The sequence below is a fragment of the Salvia hispanica genome, chromosome 3 (genome assembly GCF_029641045.1).
Source record: "Salvia hispanica isolate PSC_SH4W2 chromosome 3, Shi_PSC_v1, whole genome shotgun sequence".
Classification (NCBI taxonomy): Eukaryota; Viridiplantae; Streptophyta; class Magnoliopsida; order Lamiales; family Lamiaceae; genus Salvia; species Salvia hispanica.
In genome coordinates, this window is record NC_142694.1 from 2491227 (window position 1) to 2513420 (window position 22194).

The 22194-nt window shown below is 34.5% G+C and overlaps 2 protein-coding genes across 2 annotated transcripts; both read right to left on the reverse strand.

Moving 5' to 3' along the window:
* Nucleotides 1–199: 199 nt before the first annotated feature.
* Nucleotides 200–6315, reverse strand: SLOMO (F-box family protein). The gene is made up of 17 exons (XM_048115614.2): nt 5812–6315; nt 5315–5534; nt 5085–5217; nt 4110–4209; nt 3822–4019; nt 3472–3742; nt 3270–3368; nt 3062–3150; nt 2882–2981; nt 2596–2766; nt 2352–2504; nt 1980–2140; nt 1670–1868; nt 1071–1540; nt 917–980; nt 601–687; nt 200–518 (listed from the first exon to the last, which is right to left on the reverse strand). Exons 1-17 carry the CDS (start codon nt 6174–6176, stop codon nt 438–440), a joined length of 2961 nt encoding a protein of 986 aa, XP_047971571.1. The 5' UTR covers nt 6177–6315; the 3' UTR covers nt 200–437.
* Nucleotides 6316–17677: 11362 nt separating this feature from the next.
* Nucleotides 17678–18895, reverse strand: LOC148929940 (F-box/FBD/LRR-repeat protein At1g80470-like). The gene is made up of 2 exons (XM_089068828.1): nt 18002–18895; nt 17678–17914 (listed from the first exon to the last, which is right to left on the reverse strand). Exons 1-2 carry the CDS (start codon nt 18893–18895, stop codon nt 17678–17680), a joined length of 1131 nt encoding a protein of 376 aa, XP_088924954.1.
* Between the last annotated feature and the right edge of the window lie 3299 nt (nt 18896–22194).

The window sequence follows — 22194 nt, forward strand, 5'->3', positions numbered from 1 at the left end:
ACCTTCTGAAGACCGTTCTCGAGAAAGGAAAGGCGATGGCGAATGCATACACGAATGCATCACCCGAGATACTCGACCCCAGTTAAAGAAATTGGAATCAATGTTGTAATCTTACTTGATTATCTCTAAAACTATCACTTAGATTTTTGTACTCTCGTGAAGCTATTTTTGCCTATAGAAGCTGTAGAAATCACTAAAATAGAGTAAAAGAGTCAAAGTTGAATAGATTAAAGCTTACAAAACTAACAATAGAGTGATCACACACAGGAAAAAAACTGGAGTAAAAATATTCCTAATCACCAAGAACCTAACATAGTACTTATATCCTAAGCCCTAAGAAAGGCAAAACTCAGTATGTACAGTGACAGGACAGGCTCGCGTCGTTGCTCTATTAGCATCAATATCTTATACAGTAGGAGTAGTAATTTCTTACTGCATCACGTCGCTGCTAAGCTGCTGAAGATCCGCTTCAAACTCGGGCATGCCTGGCGTAGTGTACTCATGCTCAGTGGAGATATCTGTAGAGTAGAGAAGCATGCTTAAAAACTACGAAAAATATATCGACGTGTGCGTGTTGTACTTAAAAGGAATAGGCACTACCTTTGGACAAAAACGGACATCAAGTGTCTCCAGCACACTGCAATGAATTATAGCCGTTTCGACAGCTTCCTCGTCAATGCTACAAGACTGTGTATCACAGCATATGCATAAACAAAGCCACAAAAGTTAAATAGGGAGAAATATCATAACATGAATGTTGTCACAAAACAAATAAACAAATCTTGTCAGCTAACATAAAATTAATCGGGCTTATGTGCAAATGTTTACGTGAATTTAGTGAAAAAGTGTAGTTATACGTAACCATTGGCACTTATTGTATATATATACACTAGTTATGGGTGTAGTTAAATCATACCTGAAGAAAAAGACTGGTTAAACGTGGACAATCGAGCTTCAAAATCTCCAACGAGTTACAATTGCTGAAAAATTAATGAAAACAGATACGAAGTATTAAAACTCAATTTTTACAGGATAAGAAGCGTGACATTATTTAGTGTGAATACACATACCTCAAGTTGAGAAAGAGCAAATTGCAGCATGATATGTCGACTTCCTTCAAGTTTGATGACAAGGAAAGATTCAAAGATGATAGATGGAAACATCTCGCGGTAGGAGGAATAACCACCTTCTTGATATTTGGACAGCAGACACAGTTAAGATTCTGGAGCAGGCGGTTAGGTTCGTGCTCAGGCAGAAGCATATCATTTTCCCCGGACGAGCCACCAAACAACTCGTAAGAAGTGCTGACATCAGATAATCGTCCATTGTGAAAACCCCAATCCAAGTCATGCATATTGACACAACCATTCAGGCTGACATGAGTTAAGTGCCTACAACCAGCAAGCAGCTCCTCTATCGCCGACTGGCGGAGCGTCCCATATGACAAGTCCAATTCACAGAGAGCTGGGAGAGCATTGCCTTTGTAAATAGGCTCCAATGACGTGTCACTGAGATACTTGCATGCTTGCAATTTCAGAACCTGTAGGTAAGTACAGGTTAACATGACTGTAAGAGCATACTACTCGATAGGCTTCACAGGATTAAACATAACAAGCAGCTTCAGCTAACAAAAGGAAGAGCGATTGGGGATTCAGATGCAGTAAAGTACCTTCAAATACAAGCAGGAGCGGAAAACAGGTTGCAGATTAACCAAAAAGGTGTACGACAAATCGAGGTAAGTCAAGCTGCGAAGGCCGCGTAAAGATGAGAGTCCATCAGGACCAACAGATGGGCATGACATCAAGACCAATGATTCGATAAGGGGGCATGAAAATGCAGTAGCGGATAAGAAATCATCCTTGAGTTGGCTGTGCAAATTAACAACGCAAGGGAAGTTAGATGCGTTTGTATCAACTTGATCTGTTAAAAAAGGTTGCAAAAAGCTAAAAAAACACATGGTAATTACTAAGTAAACTCACCTGCAGAAAGATGCATCCAAAGCTGTAAGAAGAGGGCAGTAGATAAATGCTTCAGATAATACACCACAGCCCTTTAGTTCAAGGGAAACCATTGATGGTGCTTCAACAAGGAGCACATTCAGTTTCGGGCATATTCCCATATTTAATGACTTGAGACCAACCTGCAATGGATTCATAAAAATTATGGCAGGGTGATGAGCAGAAGGCGGATAAAGAGCAGATTGATGAATATGATAGCTTTATGCCTTTTCTCAAACTGTTAAAGACGGACATTTTACAAAGAAAATCCAATAGCTTCCCAATCAAGCAGGACATAGAAACAGAAAATCGGAATAATTGCATTAACCAGTTAAAAATAAGGTAGTGACTTACAGGTGAAAATGATGCTCTCTCAAGATGATCACAACCATCTAACGAGACATGCTCAAGGTAAGGACATTTGAGTTCAAGAGACGTTATAGCACGGCAACCACCAAGTGAAAGACTAACCAAAGATGTACTGCGGAAACTCACTGTTGTCAATCTCTGAAAAAGAGCAATGGACACAATCAGGTATGACAACAAACCGTAGAAAGAATCCTTAGAATATACATCTACTAAAAATATGGTAACTAACCTCACAATTGTCAAGAACTAATGATCTCAACAAGGGGCAGCCACCTCCGCTGCCGAAAACTTCACAAATCGAATTCGTCAATGATTCGCATTCAGCGAGGTCCACTTCTTGCAAAGAAGGGCATTGCAGGACCAAGGTCGTTAAGCTTTCTTGCTTTTGCAAAACTAGTTTCTGCAATTCAACAAATGAAGTACACTTAACCCTGGGGTATGGATTACAATAACTTTAAAGACAAAAGCACTAGTTCACTGTGAGGAATCATAATCTATGATGAAGAACGGCATACTTTGAGTGCATTTGATGTAATACTGATTCTTTGGAGAGAAGGACAGTTTGAAACTGTGATTGATGTCAGCACACTGCTCCTCAAAGTTAAATCAATAAATCTGCAAAGAATGCAATTAATTGGTCATTTTCTGCAGACAAAAAACAGGTGACAAAGTTCATGTGAAAGAATGGGACATACTTTCGACAGTGTACAAGCCTTATGTTCTTCAGGCGTTGCAGATCTAAAGATACTGATGTTAATAAACTGCAATTATCAAGCTCCAGAACCTAGAAAAAAATGCATAGGGAGCATCAGCAAACTTGATAAATTCCAGCCTATTATATCATACATCATCATCACAATAACAAATTTTGTTGAAATACACAAGAGGAGAGTGTAATCAAACCTCGAGCAAAGAACTCGAAGCTATAGCAACCATTGAAGCCGATGTTATTCCCTCACAACTATGAAGTTTCAGAACCGTCAACAAATTAAGCCTCACAGACTGCAAAGGGTAATTACATGTTAGATGGCCCACGTCTGTATGTACTAAATTGAAGTGAGCATATAAACAACAAGATTTGGATGCGATGCGAGATAGAACTTACTTCAAGAGAGATGTTAGGGCAGTATGAAGCATCAAGAATGCGGAGATGTATACAATGCTGAGATATGACTTGTAGTGTCTCATCACTGACACATGAACAGTTTGACATGTCAAGGGACTCCAAGAGTGGGCATGGTGTCACAGCTGAGCGAATTGCAGCATCTGAAAGCTTGTGACAGGAAGCTATGTCAAGCTCACGCAGAAGGGGACAATTGAGAACTGCATGTGGCATACTACTGCGCTTTAGAGACAATGTCTCGAGCTGGGGACACCTGCAAATTTTGGGGTTTTACATTAAATATTGGAAGACTAATTGAGGAACTTGGAAACAGAAATGGAGTTACTTATCACCTGATAGAGATGCGAACCACACGGCATTTAACAATCTGAAGATCGTGCAATCTATCATGAGAAATGGGGGTTTCCTGAATACCATTACCTAACGTAGCATCATTGATATTTAAACTCTTCAACATGTGGCAATCTGTCAATGCTTGGAAAAAGGCTTCTCCTAACTGGCCTTTGCCCAAGGTCAAAACCTCAAGATTTCTGTTGAAAATTCAAAAGATAAAAGAATTATCTAGCATATCAAGTTTACTAGCATACAAGTTTGTCGGGTAAAATCGAAATCCAGTTTACCTCAGTGATGACATGGCTTTCATCGCTAGGGGATGGATAGCAGGGGCACCATAAATATTCACAGCAGTAGCATTGGGATATCGATGACACATGTCCTCAACTGATACATGAAAAAAAATCATGAAAGTTAATTTCTTCATGGGACCAAAAAACTGAAACATCTAGGTACAAACAAATAAATTACTAGCCAATAGAAGAATTTTTGAGTCATATATTAGAATAGACTTCAGATTCGTGCAAATTGCCAAACAGTTTTATAGCATAGTTCCAGAAAATAAGAGTGTACTTTCCCCGCCAGCCATCATCAGCATCACTCCTAATAGCAGAAAATAAATCCATAGTCCAACACAACTTTATTTGGTTACTTCAATAGGTCACGACATTTTGTAGTAGATGCCCCACGGGTTTAACTAAGTCTAGCCATAAAGCAAATTCGTTCAACAAAATATTATCAGAACGCATGAGGTTTGACTATGAATATTAGTAGAAAAGAACATATAGCATCACATAGATTGTCAAAAAATTTCTTTTTAACAAGATAATAACTAACTAGAAGAAGATCTCAGTTAAACAACAGAACAGATAACTTGTCAAGTCAGTGTCAAACATGTCAAACTTAAGTTACAAAACCTGTTTTGCCATACATTCAGTTTGATGAATTTTATCTATGACAAGGATAATAACAATCGTGAATGAGATCAGTTAAAAATACAAGCCTAGAAACATATCAAGTCAAACTTAAGGTACAAAAACTGTTCTGCTGTATATTTATCTACCTTAGAATAGATAAGTATCGGTTTAATAAATAAGTCATATAGTACTTCAGAAAAATATAGAAGAAATACGAAAGATTCAACATAGACTCAGATTATAGTGTGAAGCTTGAAATCACAGCTTTAATGCCAGTATAAATAAACAGTGGTAGATGGAGTAGCATTTTAGCAAAATAAGAGACCATAGAAATACTCTACTGACATTGCTGCAGAGATATGTGGCGGTTCTCAAAATTCAGGTGCCGCCAGAAATCTTCATGAGAACTTGCATCTCTCCACTGCCGGCAAACCCTTGCAGCTCGGCAAAGATCTATGTGTTCCAAGAAAGAGAGAACCTTGCATGAATAGAATAAGCATTAATATCAAAACCAGCTATAAAAAATTAAAGCCATGAGAGTCATTAGCAATAGTACTAATTATTAATAACACTACCATATGCAATAAGTCATCAGTCAGATCCATCCGAACTTCCATATCATCTATCCTATCGGCCAGATCCATCAGAACTTCCGCATCATCCATCCTATCAGCATCAATATTGTTTGTTGCATCGTCTCCACCAATCGGAGAATCAGGCAAATCCTCATCATCAAACTTGCCATGATGTGGATGAAGGTAATGAAATTCATTTTCGAACTGAGTGCCCCAGTCCCTGAAATACACAAATCAAGATCAAATTTTTTTAACACCACATGCTGATAATTCAACATACAACTAAACAGTGCCACACCCTGAGGTCTCTAGTAAAGTAAAACCAGCAACCAGAGATGAGCTATCAATGTTTTAAACTCATGCCTATAAATTGCTCTTGGGACAGCTAAAAACATATGCAAATATCACCAAAATTTCTACTTTCAAATAGAAATATCAACCTAACAAACTACAAACCAGATTACTAGCACTTTGCACCTAGGAGTGGGAGTCCTTACAGAGAAAAGGAATGAACTTTGGGTCGTTTACTCTGCGAATCGCGATCAGAACTCTCTCTTCTCACAGCATCCATTGCCGCGGAAGTCGAAGACGAAGACTCACCACCCAATCCCAAATTCAAATTAACATCCAATTTCAGCTCCTGACTTCCACTAGCCCCATCATCTTGCCTACCCTTCCTCTCATTCAGCCACAGCAGGAAATCCTCACTTCTCTCGCCCGATTCGCCGCCAAGATCAAACATTTCGTCCGTCTCCATCGCGTTTGCTAGCTCGGCATCCACCTCTAACCCTAATTCACCACCACCACCGCCACCATTGTCAAAGTCAGCCCAAAACCCCGATTCAGAATCATCATTTTCCATATCCTCCTCCGAATTCCCTCTTCGAGCCAGATCAGCGGAAATGGAGATTGTTTAATTTCCTCTTCGATTACTTTCTCTCTCTTGTTTTCCTCTCCTTCAGCTCTCTCTCTCTCTCTCCAGAGGTAAAGGTTTGTCTTGAAATCGAAAAATTATAAGAGTAAAATAAAGACTTGAACGAAATTTTCGGTCTTTTCTTAGCAATGATATTTTATTTTTACTTTCTCAATTTTTTTTCGTCAAACGACGTCGTTATTAGATGCGGCGCTTTTATTGGGCCGATTTTTGTATAAAATGCGGCCCGCTTAATATGTTATTCGTTATTGGGCCGGATTCTATTTAAATTAAATCATTATTTTGGTTTTATTTATATAGAAATTTGTCCCAAAAATTGAAAAAGAATGATAAGTTATTTACTTAGTATAGTTAGATTCCAAAGTATTAAATTCATGGAAAATGGCGATTTGGATTAGAATCTATCATATCACTTTATATGGTAATTCTTATATTTGGTAATGCTAAAATTAAAGGTTAATCTTATTTGGCAATGCTCTAATTTTAGTTTGAGTGTTTTTAGTATGTAAATCATGGAGGATTTACAAAATCTAATTTATTGATGATATGATGAAATTCTAACCTAAAAAAATAAGGCCCGTTTTAAACGGTGTAATGAACTAACGATGATGTGTATGCTATAATCAATTATTTAGATTCATCCACAAAACATATAAACTTTTTCCATATTTTATACTATGACCTCCACTAATTTGAATAATTTTTCTCTCTATTTTACTTGGTCAATTTTTACATTAAAATGTGTTTTGGTAACTATCGAAGCTCTAGATAGTGGATCGATGGAGAGTAGTAAATGTCGACGATGTAAACTTTCATTTTTTCAGATGAATATTTTGAGTTAGACGTAGATTTTATTCGTGGAAGACTAATAGTCGTGATAATTGACATTACAAAATTTTAATACAAAATTAATCAATAAAATATCTTTAATATGTGTTATTTATAATACAAACATTTTAATCAAACTATGTAACAAATATGTGGGGTAAAACAATAAAACATGTTTGATATATGTAAAATAAGGTGTCAGAATGTTGCTGCATTTGCTCCATAATTAACCAACATTTTCCATGGGTAATAAATAAGTTGATTAAGGTTAACATTTGAATTAATTATAATACACCTATTGCTATAACACTTTGGCCCACGGAGCCAAATCAACGGCTGCAAAAACAGGGTAAATTGAAATCGGACGGCCCACAAAAATCGTGATTTAAGATGAAAGGAATATGAGTAGGTGGCCGACAAAATACTATTTTTACTTTTCCCCTACATGCAAAACTGTCTATCAATATATTTAGTCACATTAAAACCTCATTTTTCTTTGTGATTGGGGGACCCACGAGTATTTTTTTGTCCTAGTGACTACTTTTCTAGTTAAATTCAAGAAATGCTCATTTATAAAAATAAATTACTTTTTTATAATTTTTAAAGTGATCGGAAAAAATTAAGAATTTGGGGAAGATACAAGAGAAAGAGATGATTGATTTCCCACATTATATTCTTCAACTTTCTATATTCTTCAAATTAATTAATGTGTACCCTGAATTGATGCATGCCTTAATAGTTAAAATAAAACTTTCTCTATCCTAAAAGAAATCTCAAAACTTTGAATTTCACGTATCTATATGTATAAATATAACTTTAAAAATTATATATATATATATATATTAAATTAAAAATAATTATATTAAGAGTCTAATGAATATCTTAATTGATACTTCCTCCGTTCAAAAAAAATAAACAAGTTTTACTATTTTGGACTGTTCACAAAAATTAGACCAATTTATAGATGTGAAAAATTTTAAACATTTAAAAATATTATATTATTAGTGTGGAACCCACAATCTACTAATACTACTTCTCTCTTATTTTCTTTCCCTCTCTCTTACTATACTAATTTCACATTAAATTCATATTATATACATTTATGTCGATTTTTGGTAGACGTATGGAATATTGTAATGCATATTAAGTAGGAGTATATTGATTCTATTATAGATAACTGATATACTTGCCGGAAACTAACATGCTCAATTAGGTTGTAAATAAAACATATACTAATGTGGTTTATCACAAAGAAAAAAGTTACCTATTAGTACATTAAAAATAATTTAATGAAAAATCTAATGACATCCAAATCGCATATGTTCAAACCAATAAATTGACAATATCGTGTATCATAAATTAATGACTAGAGACTCCAATATTTCCTAAACATGAAATTAATAACTAAAGTAGTCTAATTTTTCATATAAAATTAATGTTTATCTTGGTTATACCAAAACCATGCAACTTTACATACCATTGTTTTTACATAGACTTCAAATTAATCTAACACTATTTCCCAACTTCCAACACAATAAACAAATACGATAATAAACTACTACTCTTTACTTTTATACACTCAAATCAATGTTGAATCCAAAACAATTCCACATAAATTCCTTCGTCCATCTCGGAACCCTTGAAGAAAAACACACGCTCGAGGATCTTCGGAGTCACGGAGGAGCCCCGGTCTGTCTGTACAACATCACCGCTCGTCTCAATAGAGGGTTGCCCTTATTAGGCCATAAACCTGGCTCGTTTGATGCTACGACCTCGAAAGCTCTCAGTGACGTTTGATTTGATTGTGCAACTCTGTCTCCGAAATTTCGATTTCTTGATTACAAGTTAGACAATTTTTTATGATTTGAATGATGATAGTTAAATATTTTATATAACTGTAATGAATATCTATAAGGAAATATTGTTAAGAATTACGATGGGAGTAGGATTGAGAATACATGTCATATTTGCATAAATGAATAATCTATAAGGAATGTTTTTCCTTTGTTTTATGTACTCATATTCAAATAATCTATAAGGAAAGTTTTTCTTTGTTTCTATATATCGTACCATATTATTTTTGGAGATGTGAACAATGTTTATTCCATTGTGTTGAAATTATATTATTTTTTGTTTTATTTTTCATCTTTGAAAATATATTTTTCGGCATACAGATTTTTGAAATGATATAAAATTTCGGTATATTGTACATACAGGTATTTGAAATGATATAAAATTTCGGTATATTGTACATACAGGTATTTGAAATGATATAAAATTTCGGTATATTGTACCGGTTCGGTACAATATACCGAAATTAAGCAATTGGATCATGCATATTGAAATTATTACTCTACATCTTCTGTTTTATTCTTAATGTTGCTTTTCCTTCCTTCATGCGATCAAACAACTTCAGAGAATCAACAACGAAGAGAATTATTGTCAATCACTGTCACACATTAAGCAAAAAATAATCAAACATCAAATTAGTTCAAAATTTCAACTTTATAGACACATTCTCTACTTCATAATAGCTAGACAAAATTATATAACTAAACAAAAAGATTCAGTTAGGGTCTAGATAAGGAAAATCAGGAGTGTCCAAACAAGAACCACCCCGATTATCAACATAAACATGTCCAAGACGTATCAGCTTCACAGCTAATTCATAGAGCTCTTTGAAATAATCACTGACGCGGGTGATCTGAAATTTTAAAACAATATTAGACTATGTCCACAAGATTTTCAACGGCACTGTACCTTAAAGTGGTCAAAGCCCATCCATGCCACATACTCCTCGAGGTCATCTATATAATTGCTTTCGGAAGCTGCTGGATTCGTGTCATCCAATCTATTTAGAAGACAAAAAATCTGTGTGATATCTCAAGTTAATAACATAATTAGTATAGAAGCACTTACCTGAGGGAACAGCCACCACCAAGCTTCTTAGCCATGCCAAAGTTCACAAACATAGCCTATACAATTTATTAAAAAAAAAGAATTAAGATTAAAGCCAAAATAAATACAATTATACGATTGGTCTTACCATGACATGTCCTAGATGGAGATTCTCGTTCGGCTCTGCAATGAAGCGTGTGCGTACTTTTACACCAGTGGCATGGAAATGCTTGTTTAATATTTCCACTGAATCTGCATCTTCCTACAGGCCAAAAAAATAGAACGACAGTGAGATGTAATATCTTGTTTTTGTCATGTGTACGTCCACACTATTGCATGAGGTCAATTCTATTTGCGTTAAACCAACGGAAGCTATATTTTGAAGTAATTAATATCTTGTTTTCGTCATGTGTACGACCACACTATTGCATGATGTCAATTCTATTTGCGATAAACCAACCGAAGCTATATTTTGAAGTAATTGAACAATACTTACTGCTCGCATCCAAGATTCAACTCAAATAGAATTATTTACATCTACCAGATTTCAGGATATGTGCTTCTAAATTTCTAATTAATCTTAATTTTAATTCAGTCGTAAATACTCAATGAATTAATCTATCCATCTAACTTGTCACAAGACAATTTCATCAAAGATAATTCCTCTATCTACAGACCAACAAAATGCTTATGAGCAAAAAACAGCGAGATAATAAATAAACAGGGACACAAGCCTGGGTGAAGGCAATATTGACTTCGTCGTCCATCCTCCGGTTCCGGCGCAGGTTTTCTTGGAGCGAATTATCCTCCGGTGGTTCCGGCGCAAGTTTTCTCGGAGTCGTCCTATTCCGGTGTAGGTGCAGGTTTTATGAATTATGGGAGAGAAAGTAATTAAAGTAAGAGAAATTTCGGAATATAGGTCTCAATTCGCTGACCTTTCGAGATGAGGGATTAAATTCGCTGACCTTTCGAAATATGGATCCGAGGCATCCGAATTTTCAGAATAAGGGTTTTTTACCTTTTTATATTTATTCGCTTCATTTTTCTTATTATTTCCCTTTCATTAATTATAGATTGACTAAACTATCCTTTAATCCAATTTCTCAAAAAATTCATTCTACTCCCTCCAATTTTTACGCTAAAAAAAGTCAATCTTTCTCTTCTCTTCTCACATTCACCGCCTCCACTTCGCCGCCGCCTCTTCAACGTCTCACTACTCACTAGCTTGGACTTTGTTTTCTGAATTTTTCAGAAGTTGAAGATTGGCTCTGAGTTGGAATATCGGCGTTGTCGGATAGTTTTTGGAAGATGGCTATGTCAATCATGCCCTAACACGTACATTAATAATGTCTCCATTTTCTTTCATTAAAAATTAAATTGTAATCAATATGTGTCTGTGGTTTAAATTGTAGTCAATATGTGTTTGTGGTTGATCATGTAGTAGAGATCGAAAGCATTCTTATGGACCCATATATCAAATTAGTACAAACAGAAGAAATGAATTGGGCCGTCCATGCACGGGTGTGACACTAGTATAAATAAATATCCACTGTATAATGGAATCCACTTATTTTACTTGACTTTACGTGTACTACCTTCACTTGTTTTCTTTTAGTTTTGAGTTGATAAAGTTGCCATACGATTGGAAAACATAATTATTATGATTTGTATTAACCCAAGTAAAAACGAACATTTATATACGATGTAGATTAAAAACATAGTTATTGTGATTTGTGTTAACCCAAGTAAAAACAAACATTTATATACGATGTAAATTTCGTACTGAAATATTTATATTATGAAAATTATATCAAATTAATTAGAATTTAGAATTATATAATTAATATATGGTTAGAATATGCCTTTAAATAACACAATAATCGAATTTGTATATATAATCGATAACAACATTAACACAATAAACGATGACAATTAAATAAGACTATTTATTTTGTGGACAGTTTCTAAAATGAACAAAAAAATGATTACTTTTCACGAAGAAAGTATGTGATATTATTCATATCCAAGAAATAACATTCATAAGTATTACTAAAATTTATTTAATCCATCCATTTAAATATAAAAAAAATAAGCTATTGCTGCTCCAACAATAGCTGCTTGTTTCCTCATAAAATTGCTAATTTTGTGATGCCAATTTTGTTGGTTTAACCAACTCAGTTTTGTCACATTATTAGTGATGTAAACAACTTTACCAATGATGATATACTACCTCCATCCCTGAAAATTTGTTTCATTTTTCTATTTCCGTCCGTCCCTCAAAATTTGTCTCATTTCACTTTTTATCATTTTTTATAGTGGACCTCATATTCCACCAACTCATTCATACTCATATTTTATTATAAAACTAATATATAAAAGTAGGACTCACAATCCACTAATTAACTTTTTCAACTAACTTTCCATTACATTTCTTAAACCTGTGCCGGGTCAAAGTGGGATAAATTTTTGGGACAGAGATAGTATCATATATTTCCATTCTATTTACATTTTGATGTCCAAGCCAGTATAAACTTATAATATTTGAGTTTTAATGATACGATACGTTATTTGATTGATAAAATGATATGTTTACCTGATAAACTAGGAACAATTTATTGGGATAGTCATGAGTTTTGTCTAATTATAGACTGTTTTGCACATAATCAAAAACCAACTGGAAAAACTCAGATTTGTTTGCAATTATCTTCGGGTGAAAATTTCGACATATGTGTGCAGTATAATGTTGTTCTTTTTTCATTAAAAATGTCCTCATATGTTTTTTACTATGCAATTTCACCAAATTCTTTGTCTAGGAATTTCAGTAGCCGTCAGATTGAGTTTTAGTTTGAAGATATAATCCGAGCCGTTGGATCTAAACTAGCCGTTGAACCAGACTAGGTTTAAATAAGAGTTTGTTAAGTTCCAGTTTTTCTCATTCTCGATCGATTGTAAAATCAGCTCAATTCGACGCAATAAAATTTCCTCTCGATTGACAAAGATACATAATTCTTGGTTCTGTTTTCTGCTTATGATGGAAATCAAGGATTGATCAAATTCTAGTGCACAACATAGATTTTTTATAGATTCGTTTGTTTGTTTCGAGTCTTGTTCGAGCGGACACGATAAAGTTATCTAAGAGCCCAAGTTCTTTTTTACATTTGAATGACGATTTCGCGACCAAAACGAAAAATGCGAATGGAGTCAAGGAAGGAGATAAAAAGGAATTTCGAAACTTGTAAGTATGTGATGTTATTCATATCCAAGAAATAACAGAGAAAATCGGATCTTTGGGGGAGTCTACCACTACAATAACGAAAATGTACCCACTTTGTTATTTCTTCCATCTATGGGAAAAACGCCAACCGGGTTGGCGTGTCATTACGGTAAAACGCCAACCGAAACGGCGTTTTACAATTTATTTTTGATTTACTTTAAATACAATATTTGACTGAAAAAACGTCGATGATGTTGGCGTGTTATATAAAACGCCTTTCAAGTAGGCGTCTTAAGCCGAATTCTAACAAAATAAATCAAATTTTAAAAAAAAAATTATTCTAAAAACGCCATGTTCATTGGCGTGTCTTTGTTAAAACGCCAACCGTGTTGGCGTTCGGTTGGCGTTTTATCGCGGGCATATATCAGCCAGTTTTCCCCCAAAATTGACGAACCCTAATGCTAAAGCCTACCCAAATGCGAAAAACCATCAAGCTGCGCGAAACCCTTGCCCAAGACGATCCAATCAACGATTTGAGACAGAAGATTCTGATTTTGACCTATTTTTCCACTCATTAGTCCTCCTATTCGGTTAGTATACATAGTTTTTGAACAATATTTGATGGATTGTTATGAAAGTATACATTGTTGTGTAACTGATTACAAAAATATTGATGATGTATAAAGTTTCTTCTACATAATGATAAGTGTAAAAATAATACATATTTATATTTTGTGCTACGTTATTGCAGATACTATGTCGTGGTGTATCAATTTATATTGGGGCGGAAAGATAATGTCCGGACCAGTTATTTCATATGATCCTCCTTTCTCATCAGGATTCATTATGTTGGACAAATGTATATCCTACAATGAGCTTGTGGATACAATTTGTGAAAAGATGGGTATAAGCATACTTGAAAACAAAGTTCAAACCATTGTAACAAAGTACAGGCTCCGCCGACTTCGGTCCTCTTACCAAGGGCAGCTTCACATAAGTTGTGGTACAAGCAAGCAAGAGTCGCACCACCCCAGCTATAGCTAGAACATCGTTCTACATCCATGAAAAATTGCAAGTAGAAGAATGGAATTTTATTCCCGGAGGCGTTCGGAATCATCAGACCACCAAATAAAAGCAGACAATAAACACGAGCACGTTGAACATATATATAATGCTCGTGTTCATCACTCAACTCAATCCTTAGTTGATTTGATAAGCTTGTCTGTTTCCAAATCAATTCTTTCAACTCACCTTTATCTGGTGTAAATCCAAGATATTCCAAAGAAAGTTGCATCCAATAGCTGGCTTCCTTAGGCGGGATGTAACCAGTCAAAGCATCACCGTCAACTTTGAGACCCCATAAGACCTCCACGTCTTCCAATGTAACTGTCGCTTCACCGATTGGAAAGTGAAACGTGTGAGTCTCTGGCCTCCATCGTTCAATCAACGTGGTGATAAGATGATGGTCAATGTCCTTTGGTTTACCACACCTCAATACGCCGCCAAATCCCATCTTGTCTATTATTGCCAAAACACGGGGATGTATGGGAACATCCCAAATAATCCCTTCATATCTTCTACATCTTACTTCTTCTGATTCTACTCCTACCCATATATTTTGAGAGATGTGCTGTCTTTGAAGATACAATACGGAAGGGTCCTCAGGACCACATAAGAGTCTTCGACGAGAAGTTGATGATGTTGCCCTAATTTAACTACACAACATTCACAATTCAAATTAAACAATATACAAACCTAAACACATTCAATAATTGGATACTATTCAACCTAAACATTTAAACCCAATATCATACTCATGTCAAAGTAGCCTATATAACCATAATTTTCCACCTACACAATCAAGTTGCCCTACTTGGTTTTTAATCAAATTTATACCCTAACTAAACACCAATATCTCAACTATTAATCAAGAATAATGTCATTCAAACAAGCCACGACGTTAAATAGAAATGCAACACAAAAATTCAACTCAATTTACAACCCCTAAATAACTATCAAAAAATTACTTTAATATTGTAAAAAATAAGCATACTAACCTAAAAATGTATCATATATGGGGAAGAATGACACCAATTCACTCCTTGTTGATGCAATTGATGGAGGGAGGGCGTTTTCGCGATTTGTGGAGGAGGCTTTCGCGTTTCGCGATTTTGGGAGGAGGGTTTCGCGATTTGGGGGAGGAGAAGCTAGTATAATTCATTCTGTCAAAAAACGCCAATGGCATCAGCGTTTCTAATTTTTAATTTTTTTTTATTTTTTAAACACGCCAACCTCGTCGGCGCCTATAAATAAAAATAACGTATTTTTTTTCGAATAATTGCTTATAAACGCCTTTGTCATTGGCGTTTTTTTACCTAAACACGCCAACCAAAATGGCGGGTTTTAATTCGTAACGTATTTTAATAAAATCAAAATTAAATTGTAAAACGCCACCTTAGATGGCGTTTTCCTCTAGTAACACGCCACCGGCGTCGGCGTTTTTCCCATAGATGGAAGAAATAACAAAGTGGGTACATTTTCGTTATTGTAGTAGTAAAGTGCCCCACAAATCCGATTTTCTCGAAATAACATTCATAAGTATTAAATTTTATTTAATCCATCCATTTAAACATACAAAAAACAAGCTATGCTGCTCCAACAATAGCTGCCTGTTTCCTCATCAAATTGCAAATTTTGTGATTTGTTTCATCACCTTAAGACATTTTGATACGTATTGTAATTAGGACGAGAAAAAATGAACAAAGAGAAGAGAACTTGATATCTGAATGATAAAATAATTCACATATGATTATAATACTATATAAAGAGATTTTTTTTATAAACAAATCAAATATCATCGAGAGTGAGTTGTCTAAAGATGTGCTTCTCTTCGTTGCTCATCTCTTCACCAAGAGATTTTTTTATGAAAGCCTTTCGTTGCTTCTCTTCGATGGAAGTTTGATTTTCTCAGAATGTATCCTAATTTTTGACTTAGTTATATGTATCTATGAGATGGCGCATGGAATTATGTTTACTCACTTTAAATTGAGTATCTCTTTATGTGGGTGGTGTAGCCACTGAGATTAATGCAGCTAATTATGTCTCTCCTAGAAGTTGGTTGCTCTTCCTTCCTTTGGTGATGAAGTTGGGCCGTTACCAAATACATAAATACATGTAATTAAACAACACTTTATTAGTAGGAGTGAGAGAGAAACGTACCTATAGAGTGTCCAAAGTCAATGAAACTATAGTAGCATTCCCAAATTGGCGAAACATCTTCCCAAAGTAGGCATGAGTGTCATTTTCAACTCTTTTAAAATTGATTTTGAAGGAACGTCGAATATGTAGCTGAAAGTTATCTAACGGCCCAAGTTCTTTTTTACATTTGAATGACGATTTCGCGACCAAAACGAAAAATTAATGCTAATGGACTCAGGAATGAGAAGTGTTTCACTAACGATGATAAAACGGAATTTCGAATATTGTAAGCCTCAATTTTAGAAATAGATTAATATCTCTTTTTTAGAAGCTCAATTCTTTTTCTCGAGAAACCTATCATTAAGAGCCCAATTTTACACTTACAAATCTCAGCCTAAAGGGGATATGGAGAGAAGAATTAGATAGAGAGAGAGCTGAAGACGATGCAAATAAAAAGGGGATTTGAATTTCTCTGATTTTGGGATTTTAGAATGGAGATTTCTTAGTTTATGTTTGGGCTAAGGAATGAAGTAGATAAAGGAAATGGGTGTGTTGAACTTGGCCCAGCAACTAGGATTGTTTTTAAAGAGTCTGGCTGCTTTTAATCAAAGTACACGTTGTTGAAATGGGCAATGCATGCACTGTTTTAATTAAATTTATTTTTTAAAGTTTAATTTAGCATGTTATATTCTTTTATAAAAAGGTGATTTCTGCGTACTATTTGAGAATGGAACAGAAAGATAAGTTGAGGATTTAAGCGAATGAGATGGACTTTTTTTTTAAATAAGTACTATATGTTACTCTTAGTAAAATAAAGTACTAATTGAGATATGAAATTGAATTTAATAAAATTTTGAATAGTACTACATGTCTGTCGTGTGTGCAATGTGCGTATTTTCTGTGTAGAGTATCTATATTTTTGTGAACATCCCAAAATGACAAAAAAGGATTACTTTTCGTGGACGGAGGAAATATGTGATATTGTTCATATTCAATAAATAACATTAATAAGTTTTGAATTTTACTTAATCCATCCATTTAAATATAAAAAAAAACAAGCTATTGCTGCTCCAACAATAATAGCTGCTTGCTTTCCCCTCAAATTGCAGATTTTGTGACGTTCTTTTATCACCTTAAGACATTTTGATACATAATTAATTAAATAGACAAAAAAAATTGAAATAGAAAAAAATAGAACTCGATTTTTGAATGATAAAAATATTATTATATAAAAAGAGATTTTTTTTTTTAAGAAAAGCCCTAACAATCTAATAAATAAGTAGTAGTTTAATTAAATCCAATCGAAATTGAGGTTCCTAAAGATGTGATTGTCTTCGATGCTCTTCTCTTCACCAATACATAAACCAGGAGAAAGCTCCACCTCACAGTTTGAAGACCTTGTCAAATGGTCTATTACTCTTTGTAACACCGTGCGAAATCCATGACGACCTTCCATCACTTTGAGAACTTTTATGTTGGGAAATGGAGGAGGAGTTTGCTCAAAGGAGTTGAATAAGCGGCTGAGAATCTATGAGTTTCAAACAACCATTACCAAATACATACATACATGTAATTAAGCAACACTTTATTAGTAGAAGTAGAGAGAGAAATGTACCTCTAAAGTGTCCAAAGTCAATGAAACTTCAGTGGCATTCCCAAATTGGCAAAACATCTTCCCAAAGTAGATATGAGTGTCATGCAAAAAGGGTCTAATGCAATGAATGTCTAAGTACACTTGTTCCAACATTGGAAGATTCACCTTTGAACATTTCCAAGCGAGATAATGTTGGTATCTGAATGTGGTAAGCAACGGGGCAGAGATCTCGTCCAAATCTAAATGGTAACAACGCTCGATTTCAAGAACTCTGAGCTTTGGAGACTTTATAACAAGAAGCTTGTCAATCGTAGGCCCGACCAGCGTAAGCTTCTCCAGCTCCGGGAGGCCCGAGAAGGGCTCCACCGCGTCGCGATCGTCCGCGAAGAGCAAACGGGTTTGAAGGTGGAAAGTTTTCAAATTCGGCAAAGATAACCGCCCGGGCACGTGGAACGTGTCCCCCGGGAAGTTCCTGAGGTCGAGCTCCCGCAGCGTGTGGCAGGCGAGGAACGCTGCCGGAAGGCGAGGCGGGGGGGCGGTGGGCCAGTGGAGGCGGAGGGACTGAACGCCGTGATTGAGGGCGTAGAGCACGCAGTCCTCGGTGAATTCATGGGCGACTGCGTTGTCGAATTTTGGGTCGGCGCCGTCGTATGAGAGGTGGAAGTCGCGGACGGATGCGGCGGCGGGGCGGTGAGAGAGCAGCTGGGAGACTAACTCGGTGGGGAAATAGAAATTCTTAGGGTTCGAGTCGGCGGCGGGGAGGCTGACGTGGAGGCGGAGGGAGGGGAGGGAACGCCACAGGTTTTTCCATCTTTTGGAGAGAAAAGTGGTTTTAACGGCTTCGGATGTGTTGATTTTGTCGAGGATGAGGAGAAGAATATCATCACTCAGTTGGCTAATTCGATCTTCCTCCATTGTTTAACTCAAATACAACACAATATAGATGATAAGTATATAACTAGACATAGCAATTATTTAGGAAACATTCACTATACCATTTTTATGGAAAATTGCATAATATAAATATAGAAATTACCAATATATTTTCAGCTTTTTCATACCCATAAAACAATATACTCGCAAGTGTTAGTATGATTTTATTTTATTTTTTATTATATATAAATATGCAATATACCATTTAGTAGTAATTTCCATATTTATATTATGCAATTTTCCATGAAAGTGGTATAATAAATATTTCTTAAATAATTGCATGTCTAGTTGGATGTATGACCTTTTATATTTCAATGAATAATTGGTTGGACACACCACTTTATGGTGCCATGGTGGTGTGGAAGGACTGTTGAATATTATATGTATACCACTTGGACTATATTTTGGGCTTCGAATAATGTTGAATTCATTTTTAATTAATTAGTTTTAGTTTGGCTTTTATAATATGGCTACATTCTAATTTAGAATTCCGATTTGTTGGATTTTCTACAATAATATATGTATTTTTTTACCAATTGTCTAACAAGAATGGTCGGAATCCTCTAATTGAAAATAGTCATTTTTTTTTGCATATCATCATAATATAAAATAACATTACGGTGGGGTATTTTATCTAATGATAAGTGAGCAAAAACACTTCGGCATTAGATTTAAGGAAATGAGGTTTTGTTAGTAAAGTGGAAAGTGAATAAAGTTAGAGAGTAAATAAAGTAGTGAGAAAAAGTAAGAGAGAGAATACCAAAAAAGGAAATAATTTACTTATCTTGGGATGTCGTAAAAAGAAATGTGAGTCGTTTATCTTGGAACGGAGGGAGTAATTTTTTTCAAATAGTCCAAACGGTATCTTCTCATACTTATGCCTAAAAGTCGAATATTCGTGTCATTTTGATGCAGTAGAGTAGACACTGGAATTGGTGCATAGCCATCTCAATAGATGGACCATATCGCCCTATGTTGGACGCCGTTGCATAGTGTTATGTCTTCGTCCAGCATCATCATCGTCAAAGACATAAGGAAAGAAAAAAGATAGAGATGAAAACATAGAATCCAACATTTAAATATGAAGAAGTCTTTCACTGATAGAAGCTAAATATTAAGTTAGATCTTATCTAATCATAGTGAGTTCTATAGTAGTTGTAATAACTCACCAAATTTTGTCATGCTAGAATTCAGTTTAAATATAGCTAGCAAACAAAGAGCTGTAGGTCTGTATGTTAGGCCCAGTTACTGGTTTTTATAGCTCTCTATCTCATGTTTGGGTTGGATTTGAATTGTTTATTCAGATAAATTAATGGGCTCACAGGCCCAATTTTATCTCATATACAGGAATCCAAATATTTGTATTAATCAGGAAAAAATAAAGGAAAATTATTGTGGATAAATAATTACTCCTACATACTTGTATTATGTATTAATAAAGTAAAGTAACATTATTTTATCGCACCTATTAAAGCTATATAATAGTCTATATATGTACGGAAAACGTTATTTAACCTAATAGTATTACTGTTTAATTTTTTATTTGATTGTTTAACCACAATTTTCTATTTTGAAAGCCCTTTTCTATGTGAACAGTATTGGTCCTTTTCTCCGACATGTATTAAATTATTTTTATTGAAATTAAATGAAGTAGCTTTTGGCCCACTCCTTTGTCGTATTTAATGTCAAATAAATGAAGTATATTTTGGTCCACTATTTTTAGGTATTAATTTATAGTCATAAGCTATATAAATATCTCCATAGACTAACTTATAAACTTAAACAAAAACTTAATTAATTTTTTATATTAAAAATATTAATATAAAGACAAAAGTTTACAAAGTTTTTTTGTGTTGATAAACTTATGTCTTTGTGTTGATATTTAAATTTACGTGTTGTATTGATATAATTATGTCTTTGTGTTGATAATTTTAAAACGCAAAATTGAAAGTTATTAGTTATTACTTTTAATTAGTTAGCACATTAACGCAATCCTAACAATATAAGCTTAAATATTTGTACGACGCTTTCCTTCATCCAATAAATCGACGGCTTGAGTTATCACGGAGTAAATAGAGTGCTTCTTTGATATTTAAAAAAAAAAAACTAACTCATGAATTTCAAGGGAGGTAAATTTTTGCTTGTATATATGCATGTTATTTTCACTTATTCAATACATGTGTAGACATTACTTGCAAATTATAGAAGCCTAGAGCTATTAGCCTATCATAATAAATGACTCATAACTTTGTATATTTAAGAACAAGATCTGAAAATACCAAATTTAGTGCGAAATTCATGTATTTTAATCGAACTATCCCACACATTTTGCTAAACAATTACTTAAATTGTACTCCTCTTCGTAGTACAGAATTGACTAGACCAATTTCTTAATAAGGAAATGAGTAGTCGTAGCATTTGATAAATAAATATATTGAGATGCCAATTTTGTTGATTTAACCAACACATTGTTGTCACATTAGTAGTGATATAAACAACTTTACCAATGATGAAACATATTTTCATTCTATTTACATTTTGATGTCCAAACCAAATAAATATATACTCATAATATTTGAGTTTTAATGGTATGATACGTTATTTGATTGATAAAACGATATGTTTACATGATAAACTGGGAAGAAATGATTGGGATCGTCATGAAGTTTTGTCAAATTATAGACTGTTTTGCGCATAATAATAAATCAATAGGAAAAACTCTAAAGTCAAATTTGTTTGCAATTATCTTCGAGTAAAAAATTTGATATACACGCGTAGTATAATGTTGTTCTTTATGAATGAGTTCAATTTTTTTTTCAGCTTAGTTTATTATATAAAAAATAATAGAATTTGAGAAAAATTTTATGATTTTTTTTCATTTAAGCCACTTTATAATTCACTAGTGACACTTGGCGAGATCTACGAGGTAAATCGAAGAGTGAGAGCCGTTGGATGAGCGAAAAAAATATTTTTCCTTCGATTTTACTTTTGGAGGCGCCAAAGAAACAAAATAAATATACGCGTGCTCCTAATTTTTTTGGCTTTGTACTGTATTATTGAAATTTGAAACAAAAATCAAAAACCATAAACAAATAGTACAGAAAAATTATTGATTTAAAAAAAACACGCAAATTGAATTTTGTATTAAAAAAATCCTATATTCGCCAGGACACGTGGCGAGATCGGAAGGTGAAAGGCGATAGCGAGGGCGAACGAGAGCCGTCGGATGAGGGGAGTCTGGCATTAACTGAGCTGACACGGAAACTAATGCAGTGAAGGAG

Bases quoted from the DNA above. Each gene is read 5' to 3' on its own strand.
- SLOMO (XM_048115614.2), bottom strand. From the start codon at position 6,176: ATGGAAAATGATGATTCTGAATCGGGGTTTTGGGCTGACTTTGACAAT. The intron at 4,020-4,109 runs GTAAACTGGATT...AATTTTCAACAG, and splicing joins AAAGCCATGTCATCACTGAG to AAATCTTGAGGTTTTGACCT. The intron at 688-916 runs GTATGATTTAAC...TGTGATACACAG, and splicing joins TAACCAGTCTTTTTCTTCAG to TCTTGTAGCATTGACGAGGA.
- LOC148929940 (XM_089068828.1), bottom strand. From the start codon at position 18,895: ATGGAGGAAGATCGAATTAGCCAACTGAGTGATGATATTCTTCTCCTC. The intron at 17,915-18,001 runs GTACATTTCTCT...TGAAACTCATAG, and splicing joins TGACTTTGGACACTTTAGAG to ATTCTCAGCCGCTTATTCAA.